Source organism: Haliotis rubra, unplaced genomic scaffold (genome assembly GCF_003918875.1).
Source record: "Haliotis rubra isolate DU_JTF1 unplaced genomic scaffold, ASM391887v1 Scf511, whole genome shotgun sequence".
Taxonomy (NCBI): domain Eukaryota; kingdom Metazoa; phylum Mollusca; class Gastropoda; order Lepetellida; family Haliotidae; genus Haliotis; species Haliotis rubra.
The window spans coordinates 21,505-35,000 of record NW_025767204.1 but is presented as its reverse complement, the minus strand read 5'-3'; the positions used below and the strand labels follow the sequence as shown (position 1 = coordinate 35,000).

At 40.9% G+C, this 13,496-nt stretch overlaps 1 protein-coding gene across 1 annotated transcript in view; it reads right to left on the bottom strand.

The window, feature by feature from the left end:
- Positions 1 to 13,496, bottom strand: part of LOC124292280 (polypeptide N-acetylgalactosaminyltransferase 5-like) — a 28,691-nt gene that overhangs the window by 8,774 nt on the left and 6,421 nt on the right. The window contains 4 exon segments of the mRNA XM_046729341.1: positions 353 to 566; positions 1,250 to 1,414; positions 12,806 to 12,841; positions 12,844 to 12,971. Coding sequence (XP_046585297.1) covers positions 353 to 566; positions 1,250 to 1,414; positions 12,806 to 12,841; positions 12,844 to 12,971 — 543 coding nt within the window.

Genomic DNA, 13,496 nt, shown 5'->3' with positions numbered 1-13,496 from the left:
GGTTACAGGTTGCCAGCAATGGAACACCGCGGTTCATTCAAGGATATACGTACTTCTAAATATATCATCTTGGTGTTTCATCAGCATGATACATTTGCTTGATCGATAGTGGGATAGGTAAATACATTTTACGAAACATTTTAAATGTGTGACTGTGTCACAAGTCTACACAATTGGTAGATCGATACTATTGTTGTTGATCACTGGGTTGTCTGGTCCAGACTCGATTATTTACAGACCGCCACCATATAGCTGGAATATTGCTGAGTGCGGCGTTAAACAACCAACCAACCAACCACAAGCCTACAAGAGATATTATGAAAAACGCCAGGTGATTAAACCTCATCCTTACGGTATAGGGTCGACCAGTGAGGTTCTCATGTTCAAATCATCTTTGAGTGGAGTGTCCCACCTGAAGGTGAGATCCCAGTTAAAGCCACCAATGCGAATGTCGGTAATATTTTGTGTAACAACCGAAAAGGACGTCCAATGGATTATGCCAATCGTCGGGATGACAACGTTGTTGGCGTCATCTTTGATTCTGGCCATCAATGGTGGTAACCATCCTGTAGGCCAAAGTTACACGAGGTTATATGACAATATACTAACAAAAGGAAGGGTGATGGACAGAGGGAAGCGAAAGGAAGTTGGAAGAAGAATTGAGGGCGTGAGGCAAGAAGGAAGGGATGTGGTGGACAAGGGGGATACATGTTGGGGTATTGGAAAGAGGGGAGGTTGATGGGGGAGGATTCATGATTGAAGGAAGTTTGAAAGGAATGTGGTGGACAGGGTGATGGATGTTGGGATGTTGAAGGGATGTGGTGGACAGGGTGATGGATGTTGGGATGTTGAAGGGATATGGTGGATAGGGTGATATAAGAGGGTGTATGAAGGCCGAGGTATTAAGATTTAGGCTCTTGAAATGAGCATGAAACTACCCGTGAAGACCCGGATTAGAATTCGTCTTCAGCACCCCATGCTTGTTGTAAGGAGCGACTAACGTGATTGGGTGGTCAGGCTGGCTGACCTGGTTGAGACATGCCATTGTATTCAAATTGCGCATATCGATGTTCATTTAGTGTATTTAAGTTAAAAACACATATTGTTTCAAACCTTCAGCTTTGAATGACCCAACATGTATTCACTATTGAAAGACGTGTTCTCATTGTCATTGAATATTTTGGATAAACAAACGAAATAGGTATATTACCATACAAGAACAAAAAGCAACCCAACTTCATCATGTTACCTTTTGTGCATTCTATATGAGAATCTAAGAAGGTTATCGTTTGTCCTCTAGCAATGGCCACTCCGGCGAGACGAGACCTGATCAAACCCTCTCTCTTTATGTTTCGAATTATCTTCACTTTCGGAAAGCGTCTCATATACACGTCGAGAGGTTTCTTCAAGTCATCTGCAAAATAAGCAATGTGTAAACTGAAGCTTAACACTGCCACACACAGCATTTCTCTTGAACAGTACATTGAAAAGAATTCTCTTCTTTCGCTGGATTTGGTGGAATAGACGAAGGTACTGACGATACCGTTTCGTGAACACTTATAGTGCTGACAGAATTCAAACTCTGTTTATGTCGCTGTCCTGGATATTGCAGATATATGACGTCAGCCATAAAGCGTATATATAACACATGTACACTATGAACAGCGATATACACCAACAAACCCCAGCCATCAGGCACTGCTTGGTGACAGGTTAGACACCAACAAACACCAACCATCAAGCATTCCTTTGTGGGAGTGACAGATAAGACACCAACAAACACCAACCATCGGACAATGCTTGGTGACAGGTTAGACACCAACACACACCAGCCATCAGGCACTGCTTGGTGACAGGTTAGACACCAACAAACACCAACCATTAGGCACTGCTTGGTGACAGGTTAGACACCAACAAACTCCAACCATCAGGAACTGCTTGGTGACAGATTAGGCACCAACAAACACCAGCAATTAGGCACTGCTTGGTGACAGGTTAGACAACAACAAAAACCAGCAATCAGGCACATTATGAACTGCTTGGCCATGGCACCGCTTGTTAGACACCAGCAAACACCAGCCATTATGAACTGCTTGGTGACAGGTTAGACACCAACAAACACTACCCATCAGGCACTGCTTAGTGGAAGGTTAGACACCAACAAACACCAGCCATCAGGCACTGCTTGGTGACAGGTTAGACACTAACAAACACCAACCATCCGGAACTGCTTGGTGGCAGGTTAGACACCAACAAACACCAGCCATCAGGCACTGCTTGGTGGCAGGTTAGACACCAACAAACCCCAGCCATCAGGAACTGCTTGGTGACAGGTTAGACACCAAAAAACACCAGCCATCAGGAACTGCTTGGTGGCAGGTTAGACACCAACAAACCCCAGCCATCAGGAACTGCTTGGTGACAGGTTAGACACCAAAAAACACCAGTCATCAGGAACTGCTTGGTGGCAGGTTAGACACCAACAAACACCAGCCATCAGGCACTGCTTGGTGGCAGGTTAGACACCAACAAACACCAGCCATGAGGCACTGCTGGGTCGCAGGTTACACACCAACAAACACCAGCTATCAGGCACTGCTTTGTGGCAGGTTAGGCACCGGCAAACACCAGCCATCAGCCACTGCTTGGTGACAGGTTAGAAACCAACAAACACCAACCACCAGGCACTGCTTGGTGGCAGGTTAGACACCAACAAATACCGGTCATCGGGGGTGCTTGGTGGCAGGTTACGCACCAACAAACACCAGCCATCAGGCACTGTTTCGTGGCAGGTTAGACACCAACAAACATCTGCCATCAGGCACTGCTTGGTGACAGGTTAGAGAGCAACAAATACCGGCCATCAGGGGGTGCTTCGTGACAGGTTAGACACCAACAAACACCAACCATCAGTCATTGCTTGGTGACAGGTTAGACACCAACAATCACCAGCCATGAGGCACTGCTTGGTGACAGGTTAAACACTGACAAACACCAGCCATCAGGCACTGGTCTAGAAGCCAGACCCCCCAAATGGTGAAAATGTGGTGCAGTTCTGGCGACCGAATGGAATGTGATTTTTCACAATCAGGAATGATTTGGCTTTGATTTAAAGCCGGTTGTCATCAGCTACCGTGCGTGACTACCGTACAGAGGCCCTGTTAAGGTGCAACATGTCATGTCAGTTATGGCAATATTTTAACCGATAACTGGATGGTTTAATTTAATAACTCTGGTTTGGTTTGAACGATTTTCATAACACAAATAGTTTTGGAATGATCAGACCATGATTTAAAATTGTGGACAATAATATTACATATATGTTCATCGCAAAAATAGTTTGGTAAGGTCAAAGGTCAATTTCAATAGAAAGGGCATTTGATGAAAAAATGTGAGTTGAACTTTACAAATTAAAGGTAGTTTTCCCAAATCATGTGTTTCTGATTCAGCTATATCATTTGAAGATCATATAAACCTTTGGTTGGCATCGTATTCATGAAAAACCATTACAAGGAAATGAAGGTTGGTACTTTGTATTTAGATCAGCAAAACATAAGATAATTTCAGCTCCATGCTTTACAAAGTATCAACAATACTAAATATGTCGAAGATACTATTGAACTATCATACAAATTTGCGTTTATTGACATTCTAGCAGAAACAACAATTCAGCTGATGTCAGAAGGAGATAAGTGTCAGTATTGCACTGACATGCCGTGAAACCCTTAAAGCTGATGGATAATAACATGACATCCTAATGGAAGGTTTACAATTGACATTATGGTGTTCCATTTTTTCTGTTTACAATGTGAAATATTACGACTTTGGCTTTCTTTCTTTATTTTACACTGGCAATCATTGATACATTGTAAAAGATATGACACACTCATCAGAAAGGCGTTATGGTATCTTACCACCAAATATACACACAGTCATGTCATCATAACACAAGCAACATTACCTTCATATCAATTCGTATTTATTGTTCTTAATAGTCATAGTGTATTCCCAGTTGACAAGTTAGTCAATATCAACATTGTCAATTTCACGGGAACATGTTTCATGTCCACATCCACATGCCGAAGCACACAACAGGTTCAACCTCTTGCAGCTACTCCTTCCTGTACATTGGCGTTTATATGCACAGATATGTTGAAGAAGGTCCACGGAAACGATTTAGTCTTAACTTATTTGCAACCTTATCACAGAGGAACAGAGGAATATTTGATGAAGATCTATTACGAAAGAAACGTACTGCTTTAAATACAAAACATTAAGTGCCTAGTTTTGTGGACAACTCAAAAAGAAATTCCTAGACAATATTCATATAAACATCTTGCTTCTACTGTAACGTTCATAAAAATATGCATACCTTGGTTTTAGTAATATGTAATGATATACACAAAAGAGTTACACATAGCATGGTCATGACACTATGAGCATCAATCTTCACAAGTGGGATACGATGGCATGCATCAAACAAGTAGGTGAAAACGACCACCCGATCACATTAGTTCGCTCTTACAACATGGGTTGCTGAAGATCAATTTTGACCGAATTAACATATTTGTGAACCTGCCAGAATGGTTAATGAATAAATGCATAGTCAGTCTCGTGATATCTATCTAGCATTCCAAATGCTATTACTGACAACAGAATGTATGTCACCAATATCTTTTCTGATCTCTGCATAAGTCGTACCTCAGAAGCCAATTGTCAAGCTGCATTTAATTAATATCAGCTGTTCCGTACACGCACCGATGTTGGTATATACGTTATTTTCTTTGTTGCATTTGTATGGGCTGGGGCTATTCAAGATGAAATCCACCTAAGCAGGATTAACTGATTATTTTCTCACCAACACAGCGAGTAGCGAATGAAGAGACCTACTTTTTGTTTGTACCATAAGCTCCCCGTTTCTCCTGGTAACGTCAGTGTGTGTGTGTGTGTGTGTGTGTGTGTGTGTGTGTGTGTGTGTGTGTGTGTGTGTGTGTGTGTGTGTGTGTGTGTGTGTGTGTGTGTGTGTGTGTGTGTGTGTGTGTGTGTGTGTGTGTGTGTTGGTGAAATGCCAAATGCCACACAACTACATCGTAATCACTATATTTATTCATGGGTAAATTTTCATAATGTCTGCACTGTAAACTGATCAACATGTGGATGCTTGATGGGCATTTAGAATTTGGAAGATAACATAACAACGTATGGTATGGATTTACATCTTCTTTATTATTTACAACACAACGTCTCTAGGCTGCTTTATAGTAGCCTAGAAACGTTGTGTATTTATGATAATGAATATTTGCTTGATATTGTATGGAATATGGAAAGGTTAATCCAAGTACATTGCATGTACAATTGCTTGTGCGATCTCTTAATCAGAATGATTAGTTTCTTCAATTATCCATGGGGAAGTAGAGATAGAGGAAAGATGGGAAGTATATGTTCAAGGCGTTAATGCCATTTTTTCTGTTTACAATGTGAAATATTACGACTTTGGTTTTCTTTATTTATTTTACACCAGCAAAAGATATGACACACTGATCAGAAAGGCGTTATGGTGTCTTACCACCAAATATACACACCCGTCATATACCTCTGAAATACACAGTATTCCCAATACATTCCTATTGATTGTAATATAAGTGATGTAATTTCCTACTCTTTTCTAAGTTTGCTTGGGTTCGAAATATGAATATTTCCTTAGGTGGGAAAACATTTGTAAATTTGCAAGTTTTCAAATGTTTTTGTAAACTAAAACCTTGTGCATCATTCCGGATATCAAGGGTATATATTTGAACACATTATATATGCTCATGTTACCAGTACTAAAACAAAATGGTCACAGAAAATCTGGGTTCACATTGTGTTATTCACATTGAGGTTTGATAGTTGTTTAGGCTATGCAATATGTTATTACTCTCTCCTGGTTTATTGGGAGTTCACTGACAACAACATTACAGTTTGCAACATGTTTCGCATCCATGCATTATACAGCGCTGTTCTTGATTCATGATTCATGCATTCAATCAAAAACAAAACATCTGTAAAAGTACTTGTGATCGAAACCTGCTTAAAGCTGCATTACTCACAGGTACTTTCACACAGTGTTGTTTTACTTTTCAAAGTTCTTTTAGGTAAGCTTTTTTTCAAATGTATTGATTTAGTATTTCAAGCAACGCTGCAGGTTATCTGGATGTCTGGACGTATCAACGCATTAACGCCTTGAACATATACCTCCCATCTTTCCTCTATCTCTACTTCCCCATGGATAATTGAAGAAACTAATCATCCTGATTAAGAGATCGCACAAGCAATTGTACATACAATGTACTTGGATTAACCTTTCCATATTCCATACAATATCAAGCAAATATTCATTATCATAAATATTATTAACGTTTCTAGGCTACTAAGAAGCAGCCTAGAGACGTTGTGTTGTAAATAATAAAGAAGATGTAAATCCATACCATACGTTGTTATGTTATCTTCCAACTTCTAAATGCCCATCAAGCATCCACATGTTGATCAGTTTACAGTGCAGACATTATGAAAATTTACCCATGAATAAATATAGTGATTACGATGTAGTTGTGTGGCATTTCACCAATCAGGACACACACACACACACACACACACACACACACACACACACACACACACACACACACACACACACACACACACACACACACACACACACACACACACACACACACACACACACACACACACACACACACACACACACACACACACACACACACACACACACACACACACACACACACACACACACACACACACACTGACGTTAGCAGGAGAAGCGGGGAGCTTATGGTACAAACAAAAAGTAGGTCTCTTCATTCGCTACTCGCTGTGTTGGTGAGAAAATAATCAGTTAATCCTGCTTAGGTGGATTTCATCTTGAATAGCCCCAGCCCATACAAATGCAACAAAGAAAATAACGTATATACCAACATCGGTGCGTGTACGGAACAGCTGATATTAATTAAATGCAGCTTGACAATTGGCTCTCTGAGGTACGACTTATGCAGAGACCAGAAAAGATATTGGCGACATACATTCTGTTGTCAGTAATAGCATTTGGAATGCTAGATAGATATCATGAGACTGACTATGCATTTATTCATTAACCATTCTGGCAGGTTCACAAATATGTTAATTCGGTCAAAATTGATCTTCAGCAACCCATGTTGTAAGAGCGAACTAATGTGATCGGGTGGTCGTTCTCACTTACTTGTTTGATGCATGCCATCGTATCCCACTTGTGAAGATTGATGCTCATAGTGTCATGACCATGCTATGTGTAACTCTTTTGTATATATCATTACATATTACTAAAACCAAGGTATGCATATTTTTATGAACGTTACAGTAGAAGCAAGATGTTTATATGAATATTGTCTAGGAATTTTTTTTGAGTTGTCCACAAAACTAGGCACTTAAGTTTTGTATTTAAAGCAGTACGTTTCTTTCGTAATAGATCTTCATCAAATATTCCTCTGTTCCTCTGTGATAAGGTTGCAAATAAGTTAAGACTAAATCGTTTCCGTGGACCTTCTTCAACATATCTGTGCATATAAACGCCAATGTACAGGAAGGAGTAGTTAAAAGAGGTTGAACCTGTTGTGTGCTTCGGCATGTGGATGTGGACATGAAACATGTTCCCGTGATCTTGACAATGTCGATATTGACTAACATGTCAACTGGGAATACACTATGACTATTAAGAACAATAAATACGAATTGATATGAAGGTAATGTTGCTTGTGTTATGATGACATGACTGTGTGTACATTTGGTGGTAAGATACCATAACGCCTTTCTGATGAGTGTGTCATATCTTTTACAATGTATCAATGATTGCCAGTGTAAAATAAAGAAAGAAAGCCAAAGTCGTAATATTTCACATTGTAAACAGAAAAAATGGAACACCATAATGTCAATTGTAAACCTTCCATTAGGATGTCATACTATTATCCATCAACTGTAAGGGTTTCACGGCATGTCATTGCAGCTGGAGCGTGAAGTGACACATATATAAACAATATTGACACTTATCAAAACATATCTCCTTCTGACATCAGTTGAATTGTTGTGTTTCATGCATGCAGTGCCAACCAAAGATATGTATGATCTTCAAATGATATAGCTGAATTATAAAAACATAATTTTGGTAAAATTACCTTAAATTTGTAAAATTGATAAAGTTTCAAATAAGTTAAGACTAAATGGTTTCCGTGGACCTTCTTCAACTTCATAACTGTGCATGTAAAAGTCAATGTACAGGAGGTGTCAAAGAGGTTGAACCTGTTGTGTACTTCGGCATGTGGATGTGGACTTGAAACATGTTCCCATGATCTTGACATTGTTGACATTGGCTACCATGTCAACTAGGAATACACTATGACTATTAGGAACAATAGACACGAATTGATATGAAGGAAATATTGCTTGAGTTATGATGACATGGCTGACTCATCATTCTTTGATGAGCAAAGAAAGACATCTGGAATAATAGAATTTTACATTTAAGAGCTTTCTGTTATGTTGTGTGGTTTTAGAGATAGTCCGACAGTATCATCGACATATTTGGTATCGTTGACTATGCAAAGCATGGAGCTGTTACTGTTGAACAGACATTATATAATAATATTTTGCTGATCTAGATACAAAGTACCAACTTTTGTTTCCTTGTAATGGTTTTTTCATGCATACAGAGCAAACCAAAGGTATATATGATCTTCAAATGATATAGCTGAATTAGAAAACATAATTTTGGAAACAATTACCTTTGATTTGTAAAGTTCAACTCATATTTTCTCATCAAATGCCCTTTCTATTAAAATTGACCTTTGACCTTACCAAAATATTTTTGCGATGAACATATATGTAATATTATTGTCCACAATTTTCAATCATGTTCTGAGCATTCCAAAACTACTATTTTGATGAAAATCGGTCACTCCAAAACAAAGTTATTAAATTAAACCACCCAGTTATCGGTTAAAATATTGCCATAACTGACATGACATGTTGCACCTTAACAGGGCCTCTGTACGGTAGTCACGCACGGTAGCTGATGACAACCGGCTTTAAATCAAAGCTTAATCATTCCTGATTGTGAAAAATCACATCCCGTTTGGTCGCCAGAACTGCACCACATTTTCACCATTTGGGGGGTCTGGCTTCTAGACCACACTGCTTGGTGGCAGGTTAGACACCAACAAACACCAACCATCAGGCACTGCTTGGTGGCAGGTTAGACACCAACAAACACCAGCCATCAAACACTGCTTGGTGACAGGTTAGACACCAACAGACACCAACCATCAGGTACTGCTTGGTAACTGGATAGACACCAACAAACACCAGTCATCAGGCACTGCTAGGTGACAGGTTAGACACCAACAAACATCTGTCATCAGGCACTGCTTGGTGACAGGTTAGAGAGCAACAAACACTAGCCATCAGGCACTGCTTGGTAACAGGTTATACACCAAGAAACATCAGCCATCAGGCACTGCTTGGTGGCAGGTTAGACACCAAGAAACACCAACCACCAAGCACAGCTTGGTGACAGGTTAGACACCAACAAACATCAGCCATTAAGGCACTGCTTGGTGACAGGTTAGACACGAACTAATACCAGCCACCAGGCACTGCTTGGTGACAGGTTAAACACGAACAAACACCATCCATCAGGCACTCCTTTGTGGCAGGTTAGACACCAAAAAACACCAGCCATCAGGAACTGCTTGGTGGCAGGTTAGACACCAACGAACACCAACCATTAGGCACTGCTTGGTAACAGGTTAGAAACCAACAAACCCCAACCATCAGGAACTGCTTGGTGACAGGTTAGACACTAACAAACACTAACCATCAGGCACTGCTTGGTGACAGCTTAGACACCAACAAAACACAACCTATCAGGCACTACTTGGTGACTGATTAGAGACGAACAAACACCATCCATCAGGCACTCCTTTGTAGCAGATTAGACACCAAAAAACACCAACGATCAGGCACTGCTTAGTGGCAGGTTAGACACCAACAAACACCAACCATCAGGCACTGCTTGGTGACAGGTTAGACACCAAGAAACACCAACCATCAACCACTGCTTTCTGGAAGGTTAGACACCAACAAACACCAGCAATCGGACAATGCTTGGTGACAGGTTAGACACCAATACACACCAGCCATCATGCACTGCTTGGTGACATGTTAAACACCAACAAACACCAGCCATCGGAAAATGTTTGGTGACAGGTTAGACATTAACAAACACTAGCCATCGAGCACTGTTTGGTGACTCCAATACACACCAACAATCGGGCACTGCTTGGTGACAGGTTAGACACCAATAAACACCAGCCATCAGGCACTGCTTGGTGACAGGTTAGACACCAACAGACACCAACCAACAGAAACTGCTTGGTGGCAGGTTAGAAACCAACAAACACCAACCATCAGGAACTGCTGGGTGAAAGGTTAGACACCAACAAACACCAACCATCAGGCACTGGTTGGTGACAGGTTAAACACAAACAAACACCAGCCACCAGGCACTGTTTCGTGGCAGGTTAGACATCAACAAACACCAACCATCAGGAACTGCTTGGTGACAAAGTAGACAGCAACAAACATCTGCCATCAGGAACTGCTTGGTGGCAGGTGAGACACCAATAAACATCTGCCATCAGGCACTGCTTGGTGACAGGTTAGACACCAACAAACATCAGCCATCAGGCACTGCTTGGTGACGATATGTACACCAATAAACATCTGCCATCAGGCACTGCTTGGTGACAGGTTAGACACCAACAAACACTAGCCATCAGGCACTGCTTGGTGACGATATGTACACCAATAAACACCAGCCATCAGGCACTGCTTGGTGACGATATGTACACCAATAAACACCAACCATCAGGCACTGCTTGGTGACAGGTTAGACACCAACAAATGCCAGCTATCAGGCACTGCTTGGTGACGATATCTACACCAATAAACACCAGCCATCAGGCACTGCTTGGTGACAGGTTAGACACCAACAAACACCAGCCATCAGGCACTGCTTGGTGACGATATGTACACCAATAAACACCAGCCATCAGGCACTGCTTGGTGACAGGTTAGACACCAACAAACACTAGCCATCAGGCACTGCTTGGTGACGATATGTACACCAATAAACACCAGCCATCAGGCACTGCTTGGTGACAGGTTAGACACCAACAAACACCAGCTATCAGGCACTGCTTGGTGACGATGTGAACACTTTCTTTGAGCGGTATTTAGAAGTTGGTGTAATGAACAACGGCGATAGTTTTATGGATATACAACAACTTGCTTGATAACAGTGTTATTAAATGCAACGAAACGTCGCTGATATTAATAATAAAGAAGTTGTATATCCATAGAACTCTCCTCGTTGTTGATTTGAACGGGAACAAATTTAAACCAGCCATCAGGCACTGCTCCCCCCTTCCGATGACAAGGTGAACCCCAACAAACATTACGTAACAGTTACTCAGTGGCGACGTAGTCAGTCCCAATAAGAGGGTACGTAAGTCCCAAAACTTTCAAAGTAAAATATAAATTATCACATTTTAAACGTAGTATTTTTGTTATTTTAACTGTTGGCTAAATTTTCCTACAATCGCCAGCGGCTGAAGGGATGGTGTAATTCCAGCTAGGATCCATGCAGGTAGCCAAAGTAATGTAAGTCCCCATGGTTCCTAGTATGGTGATCTACCTTCAGTTGTTGGCGATCTATAGCTCATGTTTTATACTGTATTGTCTTCTTTAATTGGAATGTTTTAGCTTTGCTCGCTAGTTTTATATTCATATCTGTGATTCTCTAGTATTTTTACTGTCCATCGTTGACAGGTTTTAATCTTCAAAGTATTTTCACTATTTATTGTATAAATTGTTTTCGTCACTATATGGCTGAGATATTGCCGATGTGACGTTAAATATTAACTCACTCACTCACTCAGTCCCAATAAATATTAAGTAACAGCAACTCCGTGGGAACGTGGTGAGTCCCAACAAGCATTAAGTAACAGCAGCTCCATGGGGACGTGGTGAGTCCCAACAAGCATTAAGTAACAGCAGCTCCATGGGGACGTGGTGAGTCCCAACAAGCATTAAGTAACAGCAGCTCCATGGGGACGTGGTGAGTCCCAACAAGCATTAAGTAACAGCAGCTCCATGGGGACGTGGTGAGTCCCAACAAGCATTAAGTAAAGCAGCTCCATGGGGACGTGGTGAGTCCCAACAAGCATTAAGTAACAGCAGCTCCATGGGGACGTGGTGAGTCCCAACAAACATTAGGTAACAGCAGTTCCATGGGGACGTGGTGAGGCCCCGTAAACGATGGTGGCATGGACCTCAACAAACCAGTGCTGGTGTTTGAGTTGAATTATTCCCGCGAAACAGTTATGTTTCCTTATAGATACAGTAGTCTGGAAAGACATGGGTCCCGTTCCATAAAGCGCTCAAAGCGCTTATTCCCATATATTAACAATGGAAAAATCAGCGTCTAAGCGCAGTGTGTATGCAATTTGAAACAGTCGTAAATATTATTGCTGTCATCGTACATTCATGTTATCATATCGTACATTCATGTTATCGTATCGTACATTCATGTTATCGTATCGTACATTCATGTTATCGTATCGTACATTCATGTTATCGTATCGTACATTCATGTTATCATATCGTACATTCATGTTATCGCATCATATTTCATCAGAAACAAAATAAAACGCACCTAAATCAGAAAAATCATCGACCAGAATTATCTCCCCAGAAGTTCTGGCGGCGATGTATTATTGACCGAGTGCACACTCCGCAAGAGGGTTGACCACGCCTCGTTGTAGAAGCAAATGATGACACTAGTGTCTGGCAGCTGGTCACCGTAGTCCTTGTCCTGGCACCTGAAGAGGGGCCAAGGTACAGCATTAGTGCACATACAGTGATCGCCCAAGTACTGAAGAGGGACATACTCTATTTTCAGTCTTGGTCTACCAATTTTACTTTGTACTACATGTGAGATTAAGACACGGTCTCTGTGTAATTGTGGTGAACATTAACTTGTGTGTGGTATACATTTGAACATTTCAGTTAGCAGTAAGAATAATATCATAAAATAGAACAAATTTCGCATTGAATCCTGATTCAGACAACCATGACTGATCTTAAATTTTCTTGGAAAATCTGTGAATGAGTGAGTTTATATTTAAGGATGTGTCTTCGATATAGCAGCCTGGAAATTTAGATGACTGAAATCTGTAGAATAATGTTGTGACTTCATGAACATGCTTACATGAGTGTTAACTTATTACCTTCCCTCACCAACATATGTACTCAATCTTAGTTCTGTGATCAGGTTTGAGTCAGCCATACGATAAGAGGACAAGATGATGCATTGTTTATGTGTTACCTACTGTGTGTGTCTGTAA